The following is a 19,164-nucleotide window of genomic DNA, read 5'->3' as shown; positions in this document are numbered from 1 at the left end:
ATTCCAGGTATGCATCATCACATGCAGTTTTATGTGGTGCTGAGATTCAAACCCAGGGCTCTCTGACTGCTAGGCAAACACAGTGCCAACTGAGCTATCTGCCCAGCCTCGCTGCTGCTCTCCATTATTCAAGGGAAGTTCTTTCGACCATCTTAATAAGAGGGTCATTTATCTCTACCGCAGTGTTTGGGTTATTCCAGAGTGAAACTGGCATGTCATATCTAGCTTGGAGGTGAGGAGGGTCACCCTTGTTACCTGTTCTATAAAGGCTTATCTGCCTCGTGTGAACTTCCCAGCTGCTCACAGTGTACAGATCTGGGGGAACTCAAGAGGTGAGTCTGTCTTGCAGGTGTTCAGCCTTCCAAGGATCTGAGAAAACTCAATAGACATGATGTGGACTGGCTTGGGAGGGGCAGCTGAACCCAACTATTCAGATTATAGTGAGATAGTACAATCATTTGTTGCTTCCTCAAACCATTGTGTCTTAGATTGGCTCACTGCACAGCAAGAGATGGCTGGGGCAGGCATCTAATGAGAGGGGTGCTATAGCAGAGGTTGTTGAGGCGCTCTTGAATCTGTCTTCAAATTGCATGTACTCATTTCCAATCTGCCAGCCAGAAGACCAGGAGGAGATTTTCTTAATCAGACATTTCTCTTTGATTTCTACTATTTGGGTGTATTACCATCTATCTTACATGACAAAGACTACCCTTCATTATCACAGTTGGCTGCTGTCTCTTTTGGGGTTGTTTAGGGGGTGGGGAGGAGCTATTGAGGATTGAACCCAGAACCTTACTTTACACTTGCTAGGCAAACATTCTACCAGTGAGCTACAACCCCAATTCTATTTTGTTTAATTATTTGGTTACACTTGGTTTGCTTTGATTATTTTATTGTAGACAATGTCTCATTAAGTTATACAGTTGGCCTTTAATTGAATCTGTAGCCCAGGAAGATCTTGAGCTTGTGATCCTCCTGCCTCAGTTTAGCTGTGTCCCTGTGGAGACATAAACTAATTGGTGATGAAATAGGGGAATAGGAAATAAAAGAAAAGTGGGGCTCCCTCTCTCTCTTAAATACCTCTATAATTGTGTAGTGTTTTCACCCTCTTTAAAAAAAAATATTATTTATTTATTTATTTGAGAGAGAGAAAGAGAGAGAGAGACAGAGAGAGAAAAGAATGGGCATGCCAAGGCCTCTAGCCACTGCAAAGGAACTCCAGACGCATTCGCCCCCTTGAGCATCTGGCCTACACGGGTCCTGGAGAATTGAAAAGGGATCCTTTGGCTTTGCAGGCAAAGGCCTTACCTGCTAAGCCATCTCTCCAGCCCCTTCACCCACTTTTAATCAACCATTCTTTCATCTTCCCAGCCTTGGCCATTACTAATCTTGTTTTGTGTATTTGTACAGATCAAAACATTCAAGTCTCCATAGTACACGCACTCATCATTCACTGTTTGCTTGAAGTAGAGTCCAAATGATAAGGCTGGAGTATAAAACAAGGCTCCAGTGGTTTCCAGGCAGGGAGCACCTGAATCTTCAGAAAGCATAAACTACCTTTAGATCTGATCTCCACCCTCCACCCTTCCCACTCCGACCTGCTGAGCAGCAGAGGTAAGGCAAGCAGCCCTAACTTCCCAAGATGCTTTGCTCATGCATCAGGGAACGCTTGGCCAGGCTGAATCTGTTTGAACTTATTGTAGATGCCGATCTTCTGGACAATAGCGCTTCTCCTGCTGGGAGCAGCCCAAGGTAAGAGCCACCACACAGCCTATCAAGGGAAGGATATGCCCTCGAGCTCTCAGCAGGGCCAGGGAAGGCTTTACTCTTGGCAGAGATTTCAAGGGTTCAGGGAGAGGTGGGTGAGACTCATTGGCTGGGAGAGTGGCCTGAGCATATGAAAGGGGCCAGCTCCTCATACTTGGGAGAGCACGTGGCCAAAATTTTCTAGCAAAAATAACAGAACATCCTCAGCTGCCAGCATTCTCTGTTATTTATATTTGCTTGAGTTAACAGGTTAAATCCTGGGTGCTGGTCATTGCCTTAGTCTAGTAAAGCCAGATGAGCTTGGGAGGGGACTCAGAACATTTACGTTTCCATGGTGGCGCTAAGCCTCTCAGTAGGATTCAACACCATGGGTCTAAGTCAGCCAGTGGAGCAGGCCAGCAAGGAGATGGGGAAGCAGGACACATCCTTTGTCATTAGACCATCCCACAGCAGGAGGGAGTTAGGACCTGGGCAGCAGGGTGCCTAGAAGCCAGGACTCAGGATCTCATTAAAAAAAATAAAAAACATTTTATTTTTATTCACTTATTTGACAGAGAACAAGGGAAAGAGAGAATGGGCATGCCAGGGCCTCCAGCCACTGCAAATGAACTCCAGATGCGTGTGCCCCCTTGTGCACTGGCTTATGTGTGTCCTGGAGAATCGAACCTGGGTCCTTTGGCTTTTCAGGCAAATGCCTTAACCATTAAGCCATCCCGCCAGCCCCCAGGATCTCATTTTTAATGGGTTCCACTCTTCCCTCAGGAAAAGAAGTTTGTTACAATGGCCTTGGGTGCTTTGCTGACAATGAGCCCTGGGCCGGGACTGCCATCAGACCCCTGAGAATTCTCCCCTGGAGCCCTGAGAAGATCAACACCCGTTTCCTGCTCTACACTAATGAAAACCCAGATGCCTTCCAGGTGTGACATCTGTGAGCCATGGGGAGGGGCCAGCCACCTGAACACCAGGAGCTCCTTATCTCTGTACCTGACCCCGTGCCCTGCCTTGCCCTTCCGGGTCCCTTCCTCCAGGTGCCCTGCTCTTCCCCAAGGCCTTGCCCAGCTCAGGCAGAGCAGGCAACTCTTCTGTAACTATTGCTGGGATGAGCGGATGGTTCACAGTTGCTGAGTCCTCCAGCCGTGGCTCTGGTTTGGGCAGAGGACTCACTGTCCAACAAACCCCTCAGCGTGATAAGTCTGTGAGCCTCATCCCAGACCCAGTGGAAGCAGGGAGCTCTGACCTGGGGCGTTGGGGCAGGAGTGGGGGCGTCAGGTTGGGCCGCCTGGAAGAGGTGGCTTTGGGCTAAGCTTCAAGAGGCCAAGGCATTTAGTGAGAGAGAGAGAGAGAGAGAGAGAATGGAGAGAGATGGGCTTGAGGGGTAGGTGGCAAAAACCGGAAGCTCTCTATGTTTGTCACAGATTCTCCAGCTCTCGGATCCATCAACCATTGAGGCCTCCAATTTTCAAGCGGACAGGAAGACCCGGTTCATTATCCACGGCTTCATAGACAAGGGAGAGGAGAGCTGGGTGGGAGACATGTGCAAGGTAGGGGGCTGCCTCACTGTGCACAGTCACAGCAAACAACTTGGAAGCAGGAAATCCTTACATGTGAAGTCCACTTATGAAACTGAATTGCCTCTCTTCCCTGCACCTCAAATTCCTCTATGTTTGTGGTCCACATCTGCAGCCAGAAGCAGAAGCATTGGCTTTGTGAACGCATCCCCTCCCTCCAGCATCACGATACTGGTCCAGCCAAGGCACTGCATCTTTTGCTGTCGTTTTAAGTGAGGATGCTTGTGTGGCTGCCAGTTGAGGGACTTTCTTCTTTTCATTCAAATCTTCCCCACAGTGTTGAGCCAGAGATGTGTGGTTGTGACCACGTATTTAAGACATGGAAAACCAAGGTTACACAGTGACTTAAGTGACAGGATAGAAAGTTCCGCAGTTACATGGGACAGAGCATCTGTTGGTCAGCATGACCACAGACATGCACACACATGTGCTTGGAATGCAAACTTGTGCACACAGATACAGATGCACATGTGGACATACGTGCCCATTCATGCAGTCACATGCATGTGCAAGGTACCATCCTCTTTTCTTACACATACACACACACATATGTATGTATGTATGTGTGTGTGTATATATATGTATATTATTTATTTGCAAGCAGAGAGAGGGGGAAGGGAAAGAGAATGGGCACACCAGGGCCTCCAGCTACTATAAACAAACTCCAGACACATGCGCCACTTTGTGCATCTGGTTTATGTGGGTACTAGGGATTCGAACCTAGGTCCTTAGCCTTTGCAGGCAAACATCTTAACCACTAAGCCATATCTTTAACACCTCTTTTCTTTTTATGTATACACTGTCACCTAATCGCCCATACACCGGCCTTCCACATATATATTGACAGCGTGAAGCAGTAATGTCAACAGGAAAATTTACAACCCTCCCTATTTGTCACTCTGAATTTGCCCCTTCTCCTTCCTGCCAATCATTAGCATCGTCTTGATATAGTTCATACCCCAAATTCTCCAGGTTGTTAAGATAGTCTCCAGGATGGCTTTGAAAATGCAAGCCCTGGGCATGGGGGCGGGGAGACCCTGAGCAGCTATCTCTGTGTATACTTGTGAGGTTGTTTATAGGTGTGAGCATTATACATGTGAAAAAGCTACAGGTGGATTTTAAATGCTTAGCTGGTCACACACCCTGTTCAACAGAACTCCTAAGGACTGATTAGTCTCTTTGACACCCAGGCAGCTTTTCTTTCAGAATTCTTCAGTCTCTTTTAAATCAGTACAGGTCTACTTTTCAAACATCTTCAGCGTGTGTTTCTCCCACGTAATGCTATGTCATCCAGACTGCAAAAATAGTCTCCCTGCCTTTTACAAGCTCAGGGAATACTCAGTATGTTGGCATACCATCAAAATGTCTCCTTACGGGTAAATCCTCAAGGTCATATAGACACCAAGTTCTTTCCCTTTCAGATTAGAATTCCTTTAATGATGTAATTGACCTCCATGTTGGATTTGACTAAAGAAACAAAAGGGCCAGTATTTCCTTAATCTATGGGGCAAGGATTTACCCTTCTCACGGCACCCCCTGCTGGGCCCCAGAATCTCCTGGCAGATTGAAGCCCACTGTGGTACCACAGATAGGAAAAGGAGATGAGTGGCATTTCCAAGCCCTCATGCCCCATAATAACACCCCATGTCTTCTGAACCCCAGAACATGTTCAAGGTGGAGGAGGTGAACTGTATCAGCGTGGACTGGAAGAAGGGCTCCCAGACCACGTACACACAGGCCACCAGCAATGTGCGTGTGGTGGGCGCCCAGGTGGCCCAGATGCTGGACATACTGGCGGTGAGTCGGCCCGGAGGACAGAGAAACAGTATCACCGGTGTGAAGCAGGGAGTTATGGATTAAAGGAGGGACGCCAAGAAGTGACGCTTCACTTGGGATCTTGCTTCTAGACTGTGGCTTATGACATGCCATGACACACTAGTGGACAAAAAGAAAACATGCTAGCTAACATTTCGTAGGTGGGATTCTATTATCATCTTCAATGTACACATAGGGAAACTGAGGCACAGAGAGAGAGGTCCATGAGTTTGCCCAAAACTTCATAAAAGTAGATGAACTGAAGAGCTGGCTTTGGGAACCAGATCATCCAGCTCTATGGGCCACCTATTACACAGGAGGGTTCCATTCAGGGCAAAACCTGGCAATGCCAGGAGATGCTAAATGGAGCCAAGGGGCAGGATGTGGAATTAAAAAACACCAACCTTGCTGCCCTGTGACTGTGGGTCCCACTGATGCTTCCGTGATCATTTGACTCTTCTACCCTGATCTCTCATTTTTCATAATTACTTAAGTATTTCATCTCAGTTACTTCAGTAACTTTCTGTGACTGGGTCAAGGGTCCAGCCTTTTGGGTCTTGTAGCTAACAGAGCCACAGTTAACCAGTCAGTTCCAGCTGCTTCTGCAGCTCTGCAGGCATTAGAACCCATGGTGTTTGTACCACGGGCCGTGCACAGCACTTGCCGAGGGGCATGTGGAGGAGTATGCAGACCCGTGTGTGTAAATGCCTCAGAGCTTTACACAAGTTGCTTGTTGACCCAGTATTTTGGAAGCATGGTGTCAGCAGCACGTGGGAAGGTAAGGGAGATGGATGAGGTCCTAGGCCTTCAAGGAGCTACGGTGAAGAGTAGCAGTGACACCAGAATTATCTAGAGGTTTCTAGAATGACAAATTCTGGCTTTGTGGAGGCATATGACGGTGAGGGGGGTAATCCAGTCTGGTGTGCGGAGTGTTTGGGAGGTCTCCCCCAGGAAAAGACATCTACATGGACTGGTGAAGCAGGCTTTTTTTTTTTTTTTTTTTTAAAGGTAGGGTCTCACTCTAGCCCAGGCTGACCTGAAACTTACTGTATAGTCTCAGGTTGGCCTGAAACTCACAGCAGTCCTCCTACCTTGGCCTCCTGAGCACTGGGATTTAAAGGTGTGTTCCACCATGCCCAGCCGAGGCAGGCTTTTTTGATGGTAGTTGGGCAAGTGACAGGTGGCTAGACAATAATGATATAAACCAGGCCAGAGGTGAAGGAATAGGATGTACTAGAGTGCCACAATGGGTTTGGCTGGGGAAGAATCTAGAAACAGACAAGGTGAGTCTTGGAAGTTCTGAGGTTCATATCAGGGGCTGAAGCTGGATCTCACGAGCCCAGGGAACCATGGAAAGTTCACAGCAGAGTCTCACCAGCAGATTGGCATGTAGGAAAACCAGAGCACAAAAGTGTCCCTAAAAATATGATCTCTCCTCTCCAGACAAACTATAGCTACTCACCTTCCAACGCCCATCTCATCGGCCATAGCCTGGGAGCCCACGTGGCTGGAGAGGCAGGAAGCAGGACTCCAGGCCTGGGCAGAATCACCGGTAAGGCCCCAGGTCACGTGACCAGTGACACGAGAATTAGAAACCTGGCTTAGAGCTTCCCTGAAGGCGACTGTCCACCTTGACTGCCGCAGCACTGGGTGCAGCCTGCACAGGATGTTTTAAGAAGTCCCTAAGGGGCTGGAGAGATGGCTTTGTGGTTAAGGCACTTGCCTGCAAAGCCAAAGGACCCAGGTTCAAATCCCCAGAATCCACCTAAGCCAGATACACAGGGTGGTTCGTGGTCTGGAGTGCATTTGCAGAGGCTAGAGGCCCTGATGTGCCCATTCTCTCTCTCTCTCCCTGCCTCTTTCTCTGTCTCTTTCTCCCTCTCTCTTTCAAATAAATAAATAAAAGAAGTCCCTAAGTCTCCTGTGGGCTGTCACGGTGCCAAGGAAGGTGGTGGCTCTGCACACCTGGGCTGCTCTGTCATGGTTCTGTTCCCCTCTCTAGGTGACGTGGGTCATTCAGCAGGTCTAGCTGCCCAGGAAAAGGCAAACAAAATACAGCTAGCACTGACAGGACCAAAATGTCACTGGCCAGGGCCAGCACCTGGGCTCTCTCTTCCTTTTCTCCTCGTCTCTCTGCCAGGAGATTCTGGGGCCCAGCAAGGCCTGCTGTGAGAAGGGTAAATCATTGCCCCATAGATTAAGGAAATACTGGCCCTTTTGTTTCTTTAGTCAAATCCAACAAGGAGGTCAATTACATCATTAAAGGAATTCTAATCTGAAAGGAAAGAACTGGGTGTCTATATGACCTCGAGGATTTACCTGTAAGGAGACATTTTGATGACATGCCAACATACTGAGTATTCCCTGAGCTTGTAAAAGGCAGGGGGACAAGGAGAAAAGGAGTCAGGGGAAGAATAGAACCTGGAAACTTCCCCCCACTTTCTCTTCTAATGAAAGAATTGTGGCTACTGTCACCACCAAAACATCCTTTATTTATTTATTTTTTTTAAATGTTTATTTATTTATTTAAGAGTGACAGACAGAGAGAGAAAGAGGCACAGAAAAAGAGAGAGAGAGAGAGAATGGGCGTGCCAGGGTCTCCAGCCACTGCAAACAAACTCCAGACGCGTGCGCCCCCTTGTGCATCTGGCTAATGTGGGTCCTGGGGAATCAAGCCTTGAACCAGGGTCCTTAGGCTTCACAGGCAAGCGTTTAACCACTAAGCCATCTCTCCAGCCCAAAACATCCTTTATTTATTTATTTATTTATTGTTCATTATTTATTTATTTATTTGAGAGCAACAGACACAGAGAGAAAGACAGATAGAGGGAGAGAGAGAGAATGGGCACGCCAGGGCCTCCAGCCTCTGCAAATGAACTCCAGACGCGTGCGCCCCCTTGTGCATCTGGCTAACGTGGGACCTGGGGAACCGAGCCTCGAACCGGGGTCCTTAGGCATCACAGGCAAGCGCTTAACCGCTAAGCCATCTCTCCAGCCCTCCTTTATTTTTTTAAACACATGTGTGCTAGTGCATGAATTAATACACATGGGTGTGTGTGTGCACATGAACATGTGTGCATGTGACTATGAAGCATAGATGACAATCTCGGGTGACATCCCCAGGAGCACCATCCATCCATCTCCTTTGAGACAGGGTCTCTCTTTGGCCTGGATCTCACCAATTATGCTAGATGGACTGACCACCAAGCCCCAGGGGTCCTCCTGTGTCTGCCTGTCCAGGGCTGGAATTACTGGCATGCACCTGTGTGCCCAGAAGTTTTACATGGGAACTGGGAGGTTAAACCCATATCCTCAGGCCCAAAAACTATTACTGCCAAGGCAGCTTTAAAAAACAAATTTTTTAAGTCGGGCATGGTGGCACACGCCTTTAATCCCAGCACCTGGGAGGCAGAAGTAGGAGGATCATCGTTGGTTTGAGGCCAGCCTGAGACTCCACAGTGAATTCCAGGTCAGCCTAGACTAGAGTGAGACCCTACCTCGAAAAACCAAAAAAAAAGTTAAGAAATAAATTTTTTAAAAATTTATTTAAGAGAGAGAGAAAAAATGGGAATGCCAGGGCCTTTAGCCACTGCAAATGAACTCCAGATGCGTGCACCAATTGTGCACTTGCATCTGGCTACATGGGACCTGGAGATTCAAACATGAGTTCTTAGGCTTCGCAGGCAAGTGCCTTAACCACCAAGCCATCTCTCCAGCCCCAAAGCAGCTTTTAAACCTAGCAAAGCTAGGCTTGCATTACAACAAGAGCCATGGAATATATCTATAGAATAAGATTTGTGCTTTTATAGAGTAAATATAGATTAAGTCCCTGTTTGTTCCAAATACTGCACAAAGTGCCCTGCAGCCCCTCACCTATGTCCTGGAACTGAAGAAACAGGTTCAGGGAAGCAGTCTGCTGGAGAGGAGCACATGGATGTGGATTCTGTGCCAGCCACTGCCCACTGAACAACCGAGTGTATAGAAAACAGATGTAGTATTATCTTCCTGTCATAAAATGGAGACCCAAGGTACAAAAAAAAAAAATCTTTAATGATTTTCTCAAAATCATGCAGCTTACCCAAAAAATAGACAAGTAGAGACCTGGATCTAAGACAAGGAGCACAAGCCCAAGTCTCTCTATTCTTCACTATGACAAGACACAGGATGAAGAAGATGAAAGATGTGGAAGATCACTCAGTGGTTAGAGGCATTTGCTTGCTAAGTGTGCCAGCCTGGGTTCAATTCCCAAGCCATCCACATAGGCCAGCTACAAAAAGTGGTACCTGGTGTTCATTTGCAGTGGTAAGAAGCCCTGAAACCACACATACACACACACACACTTTAAAATTTTAAAAAAATGTGCAAGTATGTAGAAGGATCTGGTATAGAAAGACATCCTAAATGTCTGAAATTTTTTTGTTCATGCCATCTTCTCTATGCTACTAGAGCCCTCTTTATTTAAAAAAAAAACAAAAACATTATTTGCAAGGAGGAGAGAGAGAGGATGAGAGAGAGAATGGAAACACCAAGGCCTCTTGCTATTGCAAATAAATTCCATATGCATGAGCCAGTTTGTGCATCAGCCTTTATGTGGGTAGTGGGGAATTACATCTGGCCTGTCAGGCTTTGCCGTCAGACACCTTTAACCACTGAGGCATCTCTGTAGCCCCAGAGCCCTCTTTCAGTGAGCATGATTGAGACTTCACGTCCCCCTCGTCCACATCCAGGACCATGACACTGCACTGCTCCAAGGATGGCATTTGTCGAATGGGGTAATGCCAAGCCAGGCAACTGTACACGTCACTCCTTCTGAGGCCAACACTCAGGCATAAGGTGCCACACTGGTACTCTCTCTTTTAGGACTGGATCCTGTAGAAGCAAGCTTCGAGGGCACCCCTGAAGAGGTGCGGCTGGATCCCTCAGATGCTGACTTTGTCGATGTGATCCACACAGACGCAGCTCCCTTGATTCCGTTCTTGGGTGAGCCCCAGTGAGCTCCAGCGCTCTCCCTGTAGACAAGCACGCTTATGTTTTAACCTCAAAAGCTCCACGTTACAAAAACAAACTCTGCTGTCCCAAATATGTCAGGTTTTGGAACAAACCAAATGGTGGGTCATCTTGACTTCTTCCCCAATGGAGGAGAGAGCATGCCAGGTTGCAAGAAGAATGTCCTATCACAGATTGTTGACCTGGATGGCATCTGGTCAGGTAAAACAAAAAAAAATTAAAAAGCAATGTGAAAGTGGGATTAGGGAGGACATCACTTCCCTGGGGTGGTCAGCAATTCTATAGCAGATATATACGTGTGTGTGTGTGTGTGTGTGTGTGTGCGTGCGTGTGTGTGTTAGTGCATTTGCACCTTGGGTATCATTTATCAGGATGTCATTCACTTTTTCTTTCTTTTGAGACAAAGTCTCTCGTTGGTCTGGAATGCAGTGAGGAGGCTAGACTAGCTAGCCAGAGAAGTCCGGCGATCCACCCCTCTCTGCTTCCCCACCACTGGGATTACAAACAAAAGCCACCGTGCTCAGCATTTTGATGTGGGTTCTGGGGACTAACCTCAGGTCCTCAGGCCTGCAAGACAAAGGATTTACAATTTACCAACAGAGCCCAAGTCCACCATAGCAGATCTTAATAGTGAAAATGTTCTTCCTTTAAAAAAATTCATGGATCTCTTTTCTGCACCTTTCTTCTGAAAACACAGGTGCATATTTATTATATCGCTGCTGTACCACTTCTGTCTTCCCTTAAAACGTTGTTATGGGGCTGGAGAGATGGCTTAGCGGTTAAGCGCTTGCCTGTGAAGCCTAAGGACCCCGGTTCGAGGCTCGGTTCCCCAGGTCCCACGTTAGCCAGATGCACAAGGGGGCGCACGCGTCTGGAGTTCGTTTGTAGAGGCTGGAAGCCCTGGCGCGCCCATTCTCTCTCCCTCTATCTGTCTTTCTCTCTGTGTCTGTCACTCTCAAATAAATAAACAAAAAATATTTTAAAAAAAAACAACCGTTGTTATGGCTGACCTGGAGGTACAGGCAACATAGAAATGCAAAACTGTGCCCTAAAGCTATGACCTTGACTCTGAAACTATGACCTTGATTATTAGCTGGTATTAGCTAACAAAAGGAAAACATGCAGGCCATCCATGAGAGAATTCTCCTCAGGAGTCAGTGACATGGTACAAACTTGTGTAACTGACTTCAGTTCAGTAGCCAGAATGAGGCTGTCCCCAGGAGCTTCATGACACAGCCATCTGCACACCAAGAGGCATTTTTGCCTGCACTGAGCTGGAATGGGGAGCAATCCTCTGAGAAAGGCACAGAGGATGTCACAGCCTGTCCCTAACCACCTGTGCTGACTTCTGCTTTGTTTCCCCAGGAACCCGGGACTTTGCGGCATGCAACCACCTACGGAGCTACAAGTACTACTCAGAGAGCATCCTCAACCCTGACGGGTTCACTGCGTACCCCTGCACTTCGTACAGGGCCTTTGAGTCTGTAAGTGTCTGTCCTGTCCCGAGCGACAGACACCCACCGTGAGGCAGGGGACCGGGTGGGGGATTTGCAGCGCTACCCCACTTCGGGTTTCCCCTTGTCCCAGCAGTCCTGGTCCTGGGGGGTGGAAGAAAAGAAAATCTTTAGGTAGGAGGTGGGAAAAAAAAAAAACTAGAGTGGAAGAGTCATGTGGGAGAGAAAGTTCTGGGAGATCAGAAAACAGACTTCCATTTACATACTCTTAGAAGGCTTACAGCAGAAGCCACACTGGAATTCGTTTTGAAAAAAAAAAAAAAGATAGCTACTCAAAGGAAAAGGAATGTGCCTTTCTGGCAAGGGCAGAGCAATATAGGAGAAAATGTGTGAGGACAGCCATTTTCATCCCAGAGCGAAGGACAGGCAGGTTCTGGGTTCTATGCATCAGAATGGCCACTAGGGAGAAAGAAAACACAGCCTGCCTCTTCTTGTTCATGAAAGTCCCAACTCCACTCTTATGACTTCATGTTGGCATCTGACATTGATTGGAAGTATTTACAGGACAGAAATTGGCAAACACAGGGGCTAGGAGTGTAGCTCAGTTGGTAGAGTGCTTGCCTAGCAATGCACAAAGCCCTGGGTTCAATCCCCAGTAGGGCACAAACTATAGAGATTCACATCTGTGACCTCAGCACTTGGGAGTAGATGCAGAAGGATCAGAAATGCAAGGTCATCCTGGGCCACGTCGTGAGCATGAGGCTATCCTGGTCTACTTGAGACCCTGGAGAGGTGGACAGAATAGAGAGAGAGGAAAAGGACAGGCAGGGGGAAAGGAAGGGGAGAAGAGGAGAGGGAGGAGGGAGGAAAACAAGGAAGGAAGGAAGGAAGATCGAAAAGCTCTGTGATCAGTGTGGAGAGTGGGCTTCTGATAGTAGACAAGCACATCATTCCATGGGTCATGAAGTTGGTGGAAGCTGGGTCCATGGCATTAGTCCTGCTTACAGCTCTCCATATAATTCTAACATGCTGTGCATTGGGCCTGGGAACCCTGATGAATTCTGCTGAAGGGACCCCCCTTCCTGCCACAAGCAAGGAAACTGGGCTAATAGGAAAACTAACTGTTGGCTCCCCCAGATATCCTAGTCATAAGATGACAAGTCCACCTCACAACTCCCCCCGCCCCCGAATTCCCTCTCTGTAGAACAAGTGCTTCCCCTGTCCAGATGAAGGGTGCCCGCAGATGGGCCACTATGCTGACAAGTTTGCTGGTAAGACAAGTGAGGAGCAGCGGAAATTCTTTTTGAACACAGGGGATGCCCGGAATTTTGCACGTAAGTCAAGATTTCACTGCTTGCTTGGGTAAGGAAAGTTGTTTCTGGTAGGAGGGAAGGCTTGCCTCTAGCCTGACTAATTGAGAGCACTTGTTGATTACCTCAGAGAAGGACACATCCGCTCAAGCTGTGGCTTAGAAAGTATGCATTTCTTCCATTTTATTTCTGTGCTGTGGAAGATAATTGTATGATGAGATCCGTGGGATTATGGCAGCTTACATGGCTTTGGGACCAGCTACCCTGAACTTTACCCCTCTCCAGTTCATTGTCCCTTTCCTTTTAGGACTTGCAGATGCACAACACACACACGCACGCACACTTACTCATTCAATACTTACTTTTTCCAATGTGGACCCCTTAAGGAGCTCAGATCCAATCCTCCAGCCTCTCACCCTCGTTCACGTGTCCTTTCTGCATCTCTGGTAGAGGAGAGGGAGTCAGGGTGAAGGGTGATTTCTCTCCAAAACATGTTGAATTCAATGGGACAAGGGGTTCAGGTCAGGCATGTTTGGGCCACTCTGTGACAACCTGGCCTTGAACAGTTCCATAAGGTATTTCCCAGTAAAAACAGAACACACACACACACACACACACACACACACACACACACACTACATAAAAATAATATATCTTGGCCGGGCATGGTGGCACACGCCTTTAATCCCACCACTCAGGAGGCTGAGGTAGGAGGATTCCCATGAGTTCATAGACAGCCTGGAATTACAGAGTGAGTTGCTGGTCAGCCTGGGCCGGAGTGAGACCCTACCTCAAAAATAAAAACAAGTAAAATTAAAAACAATAATAATGTGTCTTCTGTAGTCTTGAAAGTCAGGCCTACTGAGGCGTAATTTATACATAGCAAAATTCATCTGTTTTAGAGCCTTGTCTCGTGGATTTGACAAATTATTAGCTTTGGATCCACCTCCACTAACAAGATGCAGAAAGCTTCTGTCACTGGAAATATATGGACATAGACGTTTGCTTTCTATTTTTATTTTTTGTAGGAAGACTGAATAGTCAGTCCTCCCACTGATGTGGTGAGACATGAAATACTTGCCTAGATTTTTAGTAACAACAAAGAAACATTCAAAAACCATGTATTTATTCTTCAATCAATCCTTATTTGTGGGCTACAGTTCTAGGCTGCAAGACACAGGAGATTCAAGGGTGAGCGAGGCACTGCTCATGAAATTTGTAGTTCAGCAGAGAAGGAACAAAGGCTACTGCAAAGGGTTTGGGCGTGCTGTGGCATTATGGGGCAGGAGACCGAACCCCTAGGCTGGACTAGAAAAACGACAGGAATAATGTCTCTGAGGATAGAAAAGCTGAGTATGAGTCAGGCAACGGTGTGCGTGTGCTTGCACAAATATGTGTGGATATGTGTGGGTGGTGGATATGTAGGTATGTGCATATGTGTGTTTATATATGTGCATGGGTTGAGCGGGCATGTGCATGTGCACGTGTTTCGTACAGAACCACCACTCTGAGCAGAGCTGCCCTGCAGAACTTTCTGCAACAATGGGCTGATTCTGCCCTGTGAGATCAGAAGCTGTGGATACCCATATTTAGCACTTGCATTGTAGCTAAGGTTAACTGAAGGAGTAAATTTTTAATGCTACTTAATTTAGTTTTAAACATAAGCAGACCACTTATGGCTAGTGGTCTCCTAAGTGGGAAATTCGGGTCCAGAGGGAGCCACGGCTGGTTGTGACATTCCCCTGAAGGCTTTGTTTGAGGTGTGGATTAACAAGAAGAGTTTCGCATTCCTTAGTGTCTCTGTATCAGGGACAGGCACGGGAACCTGAGGTTTGGGTCACCAACGTTTTGTGTGAATTAGGTGAGCTCTTCTGTGCTTTTCCCAGGCTGGAGATACGGGGTGTCCGTCACGCTGTCTGGAAGAACAGCCACTGGTCAGGTCAAAGTGGCTTTGTTTGGAAGTAAGGGCAATACTCACCAGTATGATGTCTTCAGGTAAACCCCATTTTTGTACTGTATCTTATTTTGTGGTCAACAGAATTTAAACACTCATTATCTACTTAGATATTGGCAGTTTTTAAAAAATATTTTAATTTAATTATTTGAGAGAAAGAAGGAGGCAGAAACACACACACACAGAGAGAGAGAGAGAGAGAGAGAGAGAGAGAGAGAGAGGGAGAGAGAGAGAGAGAGGGAGGGAGAGGGAGGGAGAGGGAGAGAATGGGCATGTCAGGGCCCCTAGCCACTACAAACAAACCCCAGATGCATATACCACCTTGTGCATCTGGCTTATGTGGGCCCTAGGGGATGGAACCTGGGTCTTTTGGCTTTGCAGGCAAGCTCCTTAACTTCTCAGTCATTTTTCCAGCCCTTAATGGGGTCTTAAAACTATTTATGTATTGGTGTTAATTCTGGACTTCTAATTTTTTTCTATCTAAACAAACCATTTATTTCTCTCTTAATTATCAGATTAAAAAATAAACGTCCCAGATATTCTATTTTCTAATTTGCATAATAATGCAACTAGCTAACTTGCTATTGTATGAATAATTCTTCCAGAAGAAAATAACATGATGCAGAGTTTTGTCATTTTTTTTCCATAAGGACATTTGGAAGAGAAATTAACTTGTGTTTAAAAAACAATCCTTAAATAATAGTTTGGGACTGGCAGCCTGTGGCCTATTTTTCCATTCTACCTTCCTTTATATGAGGATTAATTTGGAAGAAGACACTCATTACTATGAAGTAGAAAAGAGTGACCAGCATGGCCTTCTGTGGTCTCTAGAATACACTTCCATGAACAACACTGTTTCTCCTTCTCTGTTTCAAGGGGGATTATAAAGCCTGGCTCTACCCACTCCAGTGAGTTTGATGCAAAGCTTGATGTGGGAACAATTGAAAAAGTCAAGTTTCTTTGGAATAATCACGTGGTAAACCCAACCTTCCCCAAAGTGGGTGCAGCCAAGATCACCGTGCAAAAGGGAGAGGAGCGGACAGTGTGCGTATCTTTCTTTGATGGCTCATCTCAAGAAGTGCATAGAGGATATCTATAATGAAAACTCACTCCACAGTAGATGAGGGGAAAAGAAATGAGTTTTAAGAAGAGATAGGAAGTTTGCAATAGGACAAATAAGCACCGAGGGGGACAGTACCTGTGGGATCCCCAACCTGAGCCATGACTCCCCACTTCATTATTATTATTATTATTATTATTATTATTATTATTATTATTGATTTTCTTTTTGAGGTAAAGTCTCACTCCAACCCATGCTGACCTGGAATTCACTATGTAGTCTCAGGTTGGCCTTGAATTCTTGGCAATCCTCCTACCTCTGCCTCCCAAGTGCTGGGACTAAAGCAACTTCCCACTTTATGCCTGAGTAGTCACAGGTCTAACTAGAAAGGGGGCAGAGCAAAGCTCCATCCCAGTCGCAACTAGGAGAACATTCTGGAAAGGCACTGTGGGACGGGGACTTGGGCTCCCAGCCACGGATGGTTTCTAGATTTGAGACCACTGAACTTGGGCTTCTGGGAACGTCACTCTGTGGAGAAGGAGGGTTGGTGGAGTGTCATGAAAATTGATGCATGTGTCACCAAGCTGGATGGCCCTCTGAGGTGGGAGGACAGAGATATTATCATGGCCAGTGGTCAGCAGGACCAGAAGTCCTCCCAGTGATAATATGCCACAGAAAAAAAGCCAAGCCTGGCCAGACAGAGGCCTCAGACAGAGCCTCCCTTCCAACTCCCCCTGGAGGACACAGACTCTACAGTCAGCTCCTCGGGCCAATGTGGTAATGTCCCAAGGCCTGGATGCTATAATTGTGTGGCTTACAAATATGTTCAGAAGATCATTAGAATTTCAAAGTTTTCTAAGGAAAGGTGGATGCTTTCCAAACCTAGAAATTAAACAAGTGAGTCTATCTGTACCTGAGACTCTCCAGTGGCTGAGCATGACTCCTACCTGAGGCCTCCACAGACAATCTATCTTGGGAGAAGCTGGATTCAGATGTCAGGTTGTTGCACGGTGGAACAGTTAAAAGCAGCTTCGTGCTTGAGAAATAAATAAAATCCCAACTAACCACATTATTTGGATAGTTGGTTGTTATGAAAATAGCCAGTAATATATTTTACAGTAACAGTAATAATTATAATGTTAAAGAAAACCAATATTTTTTATGAAAGAGAGAGGGAGGGAGAGAATTGGTATACTGGAGCCCCTAGCCACTGCAACTGAACTCCAGACACGTGTGCCACTTTGTACACATGGCTTATGTGGGTTCTGGGGAGTCAAACCTGGGTCCTTAGGCTTCACATGCAAGTGCATTAACTGCTAAGCCATCTCTCCGGCCCTGAAAGCGAATAATTTGTTCCAAGCTCCTCTTAGTCCTCCTCAGATGTGGCAGTCACCTCATTGGGGTTCCAAGTGCTGTGAACCTGTTGACTAGAATTTCTTCTAGTGACAGGAGGATAAAAGAGAGACGGAGCCTGTTCTGTACTCATTGCAAATGTGATTTTGCAAATGACTCCATCAAGTACTTATGTCGGCCGCGAATATTTGTTGAGAAAGATTAGACTTAAGGCACATGAAAGGTCACATGACTAAATTAAAAAAAATCCAAATAGAGGGAAGAAAGGAGAGAGACTGAGGAGAAGCGTGCCGAGCCAGCACACAGGAGGCTGTGGTGAGGGTGGCTTTCATGAGGCTCCCGAGGTATTGAAGGAGGGAGAAGGCCAGGGCCTGTGGATGCCCAGTGGAGGCAAGAAGAGGCCACCCACTGACGGTAGAGTTCAAGGTTCTGGTCAGAACTTCTAGGAAATCCAAAGAAATTCAGGAGAGAAACTGAGAGGACAACAGCAGAGACCAGTGAGGGAAAAGGAGAGTGCTTCAGGCCTGGGAGAAGTTCTCAGTTATTGCGTCTTGAATACCCACAGCAGAAGCCACTTTTACTTGGTTTTGTATTAATCAGAAACCTTTTAAAGTCCTGTATTGTCATTGGACGTTGCATGATTAGCAAGGGGCTCTCAATAATCATAAGAGAGATCCCCTTTCTACAGATGAAGATGTCTTGATAATAAGCTGTGTCACACCTAGAAGGTGGGAGTGGTATGGGAACAAGGAGGAAGCCATGCCCTTGGCTCTGGATCTGGGAAACAAGGTCAGGGAAGTTTGGCCATGAGACTGCACGACAGAAAATTTAGACTATCACATCAGGTAGAGCTGTAGTGTGCTGAGAGCCAGTGTGCCTGTCTTTTCTTCTGTAAGGTGGGATTCATGGGACCTCTTCACCCATCTCTGGTGAAGGTAAACTTTACACAAGTGAGCCCTTTATTTTCCTTTAGTTGCCCGCTGCTGAGAGCTCAGTTTATTGTAACCACTGTGGTATTATGTTGGGTCCCATGAGTAATTGAAGGAAGAGTGAGTGTCCATCTATAATCCAATCTATGACCACTGGGGCCAGTGAGAATGAGAGAAGATGTCCTCAGGAGGCCACAGTCCTGTGTGTTACAGGACCCAGTGTCAAGGCTACTCCAGAGGCACAGAAAGTCCATGTCCTGCATTGGAAGTACTGGATAACCACTCCTTGTGGCTCGGTAGCTCCACAGCCTTAGTGCCTCCAATGTGTTTTGGAATTGCATGTCAGTACCAACTGTTGCTTGACAGCCCAGGGCCCAGCAGCTTTCCTGAGGACTGTTGGAGCATGGGCCACTAAGAAGCGTTCACTGTCCTCCACAGGTACAGCTTCTGTAGCGAAGACACCGTGAGAGAAGACACCCTGCTCACTCTCACACCCTGTGAAACTCCAAGTGAACTGTGATTCCTTGTTGGCAGCAATAAAATCCTTTGCTTCTTATACCTATTCGCCTCATCTGTCTCAGATGTCAGCCACCACCCATGGGGACATTTGGGAATTGCACATTTGAAAAAAATTCACAAGCATTTCTCTGCGGGTCTCTTGCCATTGGCTCCTGTTGCAGTCAGGTTCGCATTGTTGGAAGAAAACACTTGACAAAGAGCAGTTTGTGGGAAAAAGGGGGGTTTGTCTTAGCTTAGAGACTAGAGGGGAAGCTCCATGGTGGCAAGGAAAAATGGTGGTGTGAGCCTGGAAAACATAAGGTGGGCAATAGTAACAGGAGTGTGCCAAACACGGGCAAGGGGAAGCTGGCTATAGTACCCATAAGCCTGCCCCCAACAATCTACTGCCTCCACGAGGTGTTAACTCCCAAATCTCTATCAGTTGGGAA

General features: G+C 46.8%; 1 protein-coding gene across 1 annotated transcript; it reads left to right on the top strand.

The window, feature by feature from the left end:
* Window positions 1-1,530: 1,530 nt before the first annotated feature.
* LOC101597892 (inactive pancreatic lipase-related protein 1) lies at window positions 1,531-18,744 on the top strand. Its single transcript, XM_004659220.2, has 13 exons — window positions 1,531-1,614; window positions 1,704-1,752; window positions 2,530-2,684; window positions 3,183-3,308; window positions 4,998-5,132; window positions 6,594-6,702; window positions 10,011-10,130; window positions 10,239-10,358; window positions 11,523-11,641; window positions 12,816-12,945; window positions 14,808-14,916; window positions 15,752-15,919; window positions 18,656-18,744. The coding sequence occupies exons 2-13, from the start codon at window positions 1,704-1,706 to the stop codon at window positions 18,735-18,737; spliced, it is 1,422 nt and encodes a 473-aa protein (XP_004659277.2). The 5' UTR covers window positions 1,531-1,614; the 3' UTR covers window positions 18,738-18,744.
* Window positions 18,745-19,164: the final 420 nt, after the last annotated feature.

Source organism: Jaculus jaculus, chromosome 1 (genome assembly GCF_020740685.1).
Source record: "Jaculus jaculus isolate mJacJac1 chromosome 1, mJacJac1.mat.Y.cur, whole genome shotgun sequence".
NCBI classification, from domain to species: Eukaryota; Metazoa; Chordata; class Mammalia; order Rodentia; family Dipodidae; genus Jaculus; species Jaculus jaculus.
Note: the sequence above shows the minus strand (reverse complement) of the source record. Positions and strands in the feature narration are given on the sequence as shown.